We start from the raw sequence: 8,794 nt of genomic DNA on the forward strand, positions 1-8,794 counted from the left end.
CATTTAAGCCTTTAATCCCTTTTGAGTTAGTTCTTTGGAGCGGTGTGAGATAGGGGTGTAGTTTCATTTTTTGCACGTGGCTGTCCAGTTTTGCCAGCATCGTTTATTGAAGAGACTGTCCTTTCCCTGTTGTATGTTTTGGTGCCTTTGTTAAAGTTGGTTGACTGTCTATGTGTGGGTTTATATCTGGGGTCTCTGTCTGTTCCATCTGATCTATATGCCAGCACCATACTGTTTTTAATTACTGTGGCTTTGCAATATAGTTTGAAACCAGGGAGTGTGATGCCTCCAGCTTTGCTCTTTGCTCTCAAGATTGCTTTGGCTGTTTGGGGTCTTTTGAGGTTCCATATGAATTTTAGGATTGCTTTTTTGTAATTCTGTGAAAAATGCCAGTGGAATTTTGATAGAGATCGTACTGACTCTGTAGGTCCCTTTGGGTAATATGCACATTTTAACAATATTCTTTTCATCTGTGAACACGAGATAGCTCTCCATTTATTTGTGTCTTCCTCAATTTCTTCCATCAGTGTCACTTAGTTTTCAGTGTACATGGCTTTTACTTCTTTGGTTAAATTAATTCCTATGTATTTTATTCTTTTCGATACTATTGTAAATGGGGCTGTTTTCTTAATTTCTTTTTCTGATAGTTTGTTGTTAGCGTGTAGGAATATGACTGATTTTTGTATATTGATTTTGTGTCCTATAACTTTACTGAATTTGTTTATTAATTCTAACAGGGTGTTTTTTGTGTAGTCTTTAGGGTTTTCTTGATATAAGATCATGTCAGCTGCAAATTTTACTGCAAAAAGAGGGAATTTTGGACAGAGAGACACAGATAGAGGAAGAACACCATGTGTTGATGGGGGCAAGATTGAATCGATGTGTCTATAAGCCAAGGATTGCCAGGAGCCACCAGAAGCCAGCAGGAGACAAGGAGGTTCTCTCCTAAAGCCTCGGCGAGAGGAGGACCCTGCCAGCACTCAGATTTCAGAGTTTCCAGCCTCCAGACTACGAGACAAGAAATCTCTCTCATTTCAAGCCGCCCAGGTTGTGGTCCTTTGTTATGGCGGCCCTCGGAAGGCAAGGCGGTGCTGCTGTGGTCTAGTGGCTCTAAATAGACAATAACAACCTAATCAATCATTCTCATAAATCGTCTGAGAAGTCAGAGGCATCTAAAACTAGTGAGGAAAAGCAGGGACCATCTGTGCAGAAGTGGGCAAAGGAGACAGAAAGATCGCAGGGTAACACGTGAATTTAAAAGAGGATTAGCATTTGGAATATTTTTCAAACATTCAATTACTTTTCTGAGATTTTATCATTGGGTTTGTGAATTAATTAAACAAGCCTGCTTCACCTGCAGAGAGCCAGCGAGGGTGCACTGGGAAGATCGTGGCTTTGGAGCCCTGGAGCTCAATGTAGGCTCCTCCACTTACCAGCTGGTGACTTGGGGCAAGTTTCTTAATCTACACAAGCCTCAGCTTCCTAGGATGCCGGTCTCCAGGTTTGCCATGAGGACTCAGTGAACTGATGTTTGCGGTAAGTGCCAGATACTGTACTGCCATGGGTAGAATGCATGTCCGTCCCTAAATGTAAGTCAGAGCATCTCCCAGTGCTTTGAGGATGGACATTCACACAGGCGGATTGAAGCAGACCCAGAGACACCTGTTCTTCATGGGAAACGGGAGAAAGATGCATCTTGCTCAGAGCAGCAACTTTCAGAAACAGCATGGAATAAACATGCTGATGTCCACCTTGGACAAACAGCAGGACACATGTTTCTTACTGTAAAGATAGTCTTTATTTGATTTTTATCACCTTTCAATGAAAGTTCCCATCAGCACTACATAATTATGAACCTTGCAAATACATTTTATAGGCAGTAAAATTTCTCTAAAAATGATAGAGTACTATAAGGAAAGTTTGTGGTGGGAGAAAGTATAAAATAGAAGCTTTGTTAAATGTAAGCAGGTTCCTAACAAGAAAGAAAAATGGTTCCATGACTCCATTCAAGCAGTACTACAAACATGCTATTTTGCTTGTTCTCAAGCTAGTTGTTCATAAAAGAGAAGCTGGTTTGCCCTTTTCTTCTTAGCAACCAAATAAATGTGCTCATGTATCTAACCATCCTGGCAGGACAAAACCAAGGGAATGAGAGGCAAGGCTTCTAACTCTGTTCAAAGTAGGTTCCAGGGTGGGGGACACAAACCCTGCTCTCCGGAAGGAGGAGACACACGTGACAGTTTCAGATGCTACAGGAACAGGGAGACCTGTGGGGCCATGACGTTAGCCCGGTGTGTCTGGGCAGCCGACGTAACTTCAGCTCCTGGGGGTCTCTCTCTGGTGGGGGCTGCCTTAGCTCTGGTGACCTGGCAGGACCGTGGTCACTGGGATTGGGTATTCCAAGGCATTGCAGTCATCCGACAGGAAGACCAAATCCTGAAAAAGACGTGCAATGGGCAGGAATGTTACTGAAGGTGGCCGCAGAGCCCATGCACAACGATAGGACTCTTGGTTATCCTAAAGACTCTTCAATTACTCCCCTGTGTGTGGAAACGTCCCAGCCCTTACTCTCCCAAGGAGAGCTGCTCACATCTTTCTTCACATTCCCACTGAATCTCATATATTCTTTTATTATTTATTGAATTCACTCACACAGTGGTTGAGCAGATGAATAGATGGATAGACGCGTCAGGGAGTGAATGATTGCATCCTTAATTACGGAGTGACAACTCTGGACCAGGCATTGGGGACACCAAGAGTAACAGCTCCAGACCTCACCTCCTTCCCATCCCCATCCCGAGCCCTCCTCTTCTAAAAGCTCTGAAGGTCTCTGCTAATAACAAGTAGAAAGAGAATTTTTCATGGCGTCACTCACTCTCCTGCAGAACGAGTTCATGATGGTGTACAGTTTCCGTACTTTGTCCTTCAAGGCATCCACCTGGGCCACTCGCCAACACTGGGGCGAGCCCGCGAAATCCCGGAGCTTGGCCAGCACACAGTAATTCTGGGAGCGACAGCAGGGAGGGGTCTTGTGGGAATAGTCAGCAGCCAGGGGGACGGGAGCTGGGGGCCCCTGCATGCCGCTGCACAGGATCCCTCCCACCTCCATGCCGCCCCCACCCGGGCAGGGAGACCCCTCTTACATGTATGTCCAGGTACAGCCTGGGCAGGTATCTCACACACGGCTCCTGCAGGAAGGGATATGGGTTGCTGTGATGGCCACAGGGACACACCCTCAACCCGGGGACAGAAGGCTCTCTGCCAGCCCTCCAACAGCCAGACGAGCCTCAGATCTTTCCTTGGTGCTGACCTGCACAGTACCTTCTTATACCATATGCTACATCCCTCCAAAAATGGGAAACTGCTCTTCCAGAATTGGACTTTTCGAGTGCAACCTTCACATCATTTACTGTGAGTCAGGGAACTGTCAGACATATGGACACACACGTACTCATGTATGTGTATGTATATTTAAACAGTTCTAGAACCGTAGTCTACAAATAGTAACATATATACAATATATACTATAGTAACAGAAAAGTGCATGGATGTGTGGGCTTTTCTATTACTCTATTTGCTTTTGCTTCTGTGCAGGACTGAACGCCAGAAGATCCAGCTGCTGGTCCTGCCCTAACAGTAATTACCCATCAGTAATTCCCAGTGTGCCCTGGGCAGGCGTCCTTCTTCTATGTGACTCAGTTTCCCAGTTGTGAGATTAAAGAATGAGAACACCTAACTTCTCCCTCCAGCTGTGCAGCTAGCTCTGAGCCTGTGAACTTCTTTTTGCATTTTAAAATCAGATTCCTTTAAAAGACGATTGCTCTGCAAATGTAATAACCAGGAATTCATGGGTAAATCGTGGTGCAATTATGCAACAAAATGTCGTTACAAAAGAACTTTACCTTATTTGATGGTGTCATTAAAAAGAAAATTGCAAAGCTGCTGTGCTGTTCGATCCAATTTGTTTACACAGACGTGCGCACAAGCACCGCACAGATGCCCCTGCATAGACCGAAAGCTGACATACCGCCCTCCAGAGTGTTATGGCAGCTTTTCCCTCTAGGTGGCAGAATTGCAAGTAACTTTTATTTTCTTCTTTGTCCTTTGTGCATTTTCCAACCATGGTACAAAAGTATACGACTTTTACAATTAGAAAAAAAAATACACATCATTTAACTTTTACAAAAGAAAATTCAAAGAGGTTGTTAGGGTATCATAAACCCCATGTCTGGGAAACACCACATTTTGTTTGAACTGTTTGCAAGTGGTAAAGAGACACTTTTAAATGTTACCAAAGCTTTGAATGAAGTTTAATTCCCTTCGTTCCTAAATTCACTTTGTTCCTACGCTGGATGAGCAGTCAGGAGGCCCAGTCTCCTGCGAGCCGCCCCTCTGGGACTCCCCTCTCTGAGCCCCAGCTCTTCCTCCTGAAACGGTGGTGCGAACAGCCACGCATCCCCCCGCAGGCTCTGCCCTGCTCTGTGTCTGCATTCACTCCTTGAACCCTAAGGCCACCTGAAGCTCCGCTATGTCCCTCCACAGCTGGGGACACAGATTCAGGCTGAGGAATGTGCCCAGGGTCCTACGGCAGGTACGGGGTGGAGCCCAGTTCTGGGAGTCAGCCCCTCAGGGCACGTGGGCTAGTGCAGAGAATAAATGAGCCTAATTCTTTGGTCCTCCTTAAGACTAGAGTTCTAGACTCTATGGGCAACTTTTTTCTTTTCTTTTTTTACACTTTACAACAGATCTTTTTGATATTTACTAGCCAGTTAAAACAAAAATTGTGATGTCTTTAATTACTTCTCCTTGGATTTAAAAGCAAGTGCAAACCATCGGTACCATATTTAATAGCATGGGAATAAAGCACAAATATCTTTGAGATTAACAGTAAGGAAGATTAACAGAAAAGAAAAACAGCATTCTGTTCCTGATCCAAAGGCAGGTTTTCAAGAACGGGGTCTGCGTAGAACCTTCTGGTCTGCAGGCGGGCTGCAGGGCACTCACCGCTGGCTCTGTGGCCTGCAGGCTCTGGAAGTCAGCGGTGATCTCCCGGCTCAGGGTCAGCATCCTGGAGTAGCAGGTCGGGGGAGCGGGCCTTGCAGCAGGGGGCCCGGCCAGTAGCAGCAGCAGCAGGGGCAGCAGCTGGGGCGCCATCCTGCAAAGGTGGCCTGGCTACAGCCCCAGGCCGGCCGCCCCTTTAAGCAGCTGCCTGGGGGTGGTCCTCCACGCCTCCATTTCCTGTGGGGCCCAGCCAAGACTGTGGAGCACGCCCACCCAGCAGGCTGGGAACACTGGAGCCTTTCAGACGCGAAGGCCCCCCCGTTTTGAGAGGAGGGGCTGCATGGGGGGGGAGTGTGGGACACCTGGAAGGGAAGCAGGGTCCTCCTCTTGCACACTTTCAATAGAAGCTTCTCTCTCGGCAGGGGCATTTCCTGAATTGGCAGGACTCGCAGATGAGGGGCGTGGAGGAGAAGCGGAAGACAAGGATAGATGAGCGCGAGGTTTGGTCAGAGGCAAGGGTGCGCAGTCAGGCCCCTCAGTTAGAATGGGGACAGTTTTGTAAAACTGGCTGACCTCCTGGAGCAGAACTGGGAGAAGGAAAGGGACCAGAAGTGATGGATTGGGGGAGCATCAATGATCAGGGCTTGGGGTCAGGCAGCCCGGGTGTCAGGGTCCACCGACCCCCGACCAGCCAGGGGAAGCTTGGGTGGTCACTTGCCCTCTGCATCTGGAAGATGGGCTCGTGCTAGTGCCTGTGGTGGCGGAGGTGTGAGTGTCTTCAAGCTCGCAGCCCAGGCCCCGGCACGGAGCCCAGCCTCGGGAAGCGTTGGTTCTCCCACTGTGCATCTCTTTTAGGGACGACGTTCTGCAGGCAGCTCTCCTGGAAAAAGCACCAGTCAGGGGCTGGCCCCGTGGCCGAGTGGTTAAGTTCGCGCACTCTGCAGCAAGCGGCCCAGTGTTTCGTTAGTTCGAATCCTGGGCGCGGACATGGCACTGCTCATCAGACCACGCTGAGGCAGCGTCCCACATGCCACAACTAGAAGAACCCACAACGAAGAATACACAACTATGTACCGGGGGGGCTTTGGGGAGAAAAAGGAAAAAATAAAATCTTTAAAAAAAAAAAAAAAAAGCACCAGTCAAAGGAGTAAGCTCTCTCCTTAGATGCTCGCTCGCTCGGTGCTATACATGATTACCCACTTCTGGTAATGACCTTGGGCAAGTTTCTTAACTCTTTCCTTCCTCTCATGTGTGAAATGAGAGTGACAAGAGCACCTCACTCACAAGACCACGGTGAGGAATCAAAGACACTGAGCCAGTATCACTGTCTGAGCTCATGTCAAGGTCTCCATTCCTATGAGTGTCCCCGAGAGGTGGGTGCCACGCAGAAAACAGTGCCATTTTCCAGATGGAAAAATTGAGGCTCAGAGAGTTCCAGCAACTTGCCCAAGGTCACAAAGCTGGAGGCAAATGGTCCAAGACGACTCCATGCCCTGTCCTCTTTCCATCCTTCCGGTCTCCAGTGTGGAACGGGGTGGGGGGGGGGAGGAGGACTCTTGCCATCAGAAATGAGTTTGGGCCCTCGGGCTGCCCAAGACCAAGCAACAAGCCAAGAGAAGGAGCTGTCAAAGGAGAGGAAAGTTCTTACTTAACACTGAGCATCACTTCTGCCACGCTTCTGCAACCATATCCTGCTGTTGTCACAAATGCCGAGAGCCTCACAGAAAGCCAGTGAAGTGGGTGGGGTCATTTCCATTTCCCAGACGAGGAAACTGAGGGTCTCAGGGGATACGAAACTGTCTGAGGTCACAAGTCTAATGAGGGCAGGAACGGGGCTCTGGACCCGTGTCTATCTGTCTCCAGAGCCTCTCTCACTGCAAGGGAGGGCAGGAGTGGGGGCCGGGCAGGCCTCACGTTCCCAGAACAAAATAACTGCGGATGAGGACCAGAGGTTTGGGTGAAAGGAGCGCAGTGTCCTCGACATGGGGCGGGATGGAAGGTCAACAACAGGGATGAAAGCCTGGCTCCAGCCACTCCGGCTCTGTTTGCCCAGAGAAATCCCCTCCTGATCCTGGCGCCCGTTCCCCGTGTGTAAACAGAGCAGCACCGCCCCGGGCAGTGGCGGAGGTCCCTTCTAGCTCTGACGTTCTGTTTACCTAGTTTTCTGGTGTTGAAGCCCTGGGCAGGGATCGCAGCCATGCCTTCCTGTTTTGTGGGCGAGAGTGTGTCCTCTTAACACCTTTAGCGGGATGGCCTGGGGACCGTCTCTTGGGCACCCTCTCAGATGGGGCAGAACTGTGTGTGTCTGGAGGTGCAAGCAGCAAGCTTGGATGTGTTTTTCTTCTGGATGGAGTCTCCTGGCTCCCTCCATGGCGGTGCCCGGGTCGTGGGTCTCCCTGGGAGTCGAGCCCGCCCCAGCAGGAGACTCCAGGTCTGCTTTGAAAAGCTCCAGGGCTTCTGGACGTGTTCATCGAAGGAGCGTCAAATTCAGGACAGGGAAGAAAAACAAGCCTGGTGGCAAAACAGTTCCCTGGACCATTCAGACGGAGGAGACGTTGCTGTGCTGGAAAACAGGGGTCTCTGCGTGTGTGAGGTTGGGAGAAATGTGTTGCGGGAGACCCGGCCTTGTCCTCCTCGGGACACCATGTAGGGTTGTCGATGAGCTTCCCGGGCAAATCGGAAGCTTTCCCTGCGTGCTGAGCACCAGACACTGAGCTAACCGGATCTCATCTGTCTTCCTCACCCACTGGGCACTCCTTTTTCATCTTGGTTTGTCAGCACCCAGCACGCAGCCGGGCAGAGCAGATGCTCAGGCAGGCTTTGCTGAATTAACTGGATGATTGTTCATCTTGTTCCTCAGAGCGGGACACAAGCCCATTGAGAAACCCACAGGGTGCAGCCCGAATCGGCCCCACACTGGCTGCCAGGGAGACCCTGCCCTGGATGCAGGCAGGTCTCAGGAGGCGACATGTGTGTGTTCTGCTCGCAAAGGTCTCCTTTGCCACTGCCCACTCCCCCTGCCCCCTGCAGCCCCCTTCCCAGGCCCCCTTCTGTGGCTCCTTCAGCATCAGGCTGCTCCATCAGGAATGCAAATGTTAAAAATCCAGGCAGGAATCTTCCCACAGACTAAAGCCTTTGTCTTCTCCCAAAGGTTTCTCCATCCCCCATAGTGTCATAGACGGAGCATGGGCCCGTCATGGCACGGTACCTCACCATACTGCGAGAGCCCAGCAACCAGGGCTAACGAGTGGGTGAATATTTCTCAGCTGGGAATCAGCTGTTTTCTTTGAATGGATTCTTCACTCGTTTGCTGGATGCATATTTACTTATTGAGCCTACTGTGTGTCAGGCCCGAGGTGGACAATAGGGGATAGAACAGTGACCCGTAGAGATGGAGATGCTGTCCTCATGGAGGAGAGTAAAGAGGGCAGTTAACTCATTGAGACACACTGGGTGATGGCGTGATGGTGGAAATCTTGGTGCTTCAGGAACCTCTCCTGGGCAGTGGCTCCATCCGGGAGTTGGGGAATGCTGTGGGGAGGTGGGTGGGTGAGATGTGGGGGGCGGGGGGGCGGTGTATGAGAGAGAGAGAATTTGGAAGATGCTGTGCTGCTGGCTTTGAAGATGGAGGAAGAAGCCACAAGCCAAGGAATGCAGGAAGTGTTTAGAAGCTGGAAAAGGCAAAGAGAAAGATTGTCCCCTAGAACTTCAGAAAGGAATGCAGCCCTGCCAAGATCTGCCGAGGGAGACCCAGGGTGGACTTCTGACCTCCAGAACTGTGAGAGGATAAATC

The 8,794-nt window shown here is 50.0% G+C and overlaps 1 protein-coding gene across 1 annotated transcript; it reads right to left on the minus strand.

Annotated features, from left to right (window-relative positions):
* Nucleotides 1-1,775: 1,775 nt before the first annotated feature.
* CYTL1 (cytokine like 1) lies at nucleotides 1,776-5,244 on the minus strand. Its single transcript, XM_014843278.3, has 4 exons — nucleotides 5,005-5,244; nucleotides 3,144-3,188; nucleotides 2,876-3,004; nucleotides 1,776-2,436 (listed from the first exon to the last, which is right to left on the minus strand). The coding sequence occupies exons 1-4, from the start codon at nucleotides 5,152-5,154 to the stop codon at nucleotides 2,353-2,355; spliced, it is 408 nt and encodes a 135-aa protein (XP_014698764.1). The 5' UTR covers nucleotides 5,155-5,244; the 3' UTR covers nucleotides 1,776-2,352.
* Nucleotides 5,245-8,794: the final 3,550 nt, after the last annotated feature.

Source organism: Equus asinus, chromosome 3 (genome assembly GCF_041296235.1).
Source record: "Equus asinus isolate D_3611 breed Donkey chromosome 3, EquAss-T2T_v2, whole genome shotgun sequence".
NCBI lineage: Eukaryota > Metazoa > Chordata > Mammalia > Perissodactyla > Equidae > Equus > Equus asinus.

What these genes read in the sequence shown, in the direction of transcription:
- CYTL1 (XM_014843278.3), bottom strand. Translation starts at nt 5,154, where the DNA reads ATGGCGCCCCAGCTGCTGCCCCTGCTGCTGCTGCTACTGGCCGGGCCC. An exon ending in TGCAGGCCACAGAGCCAGCG is followed by an intron (nt 3,189 to 5,004) that starts GTGAGTGCCCTG and finishes CCCTTCCTGCAG; the next exon opens with GAGCCGTGTGTGAGATACCT. An exon ending in GGCTGTACCTGGACATACAT is followed by an intron (nt 3,005 to 3,143) that starts GTAAGAGGGGTC and finishes TGTCGCTCCCAG; the next exon opens with AATTACTGTGTGCTGGCCAA.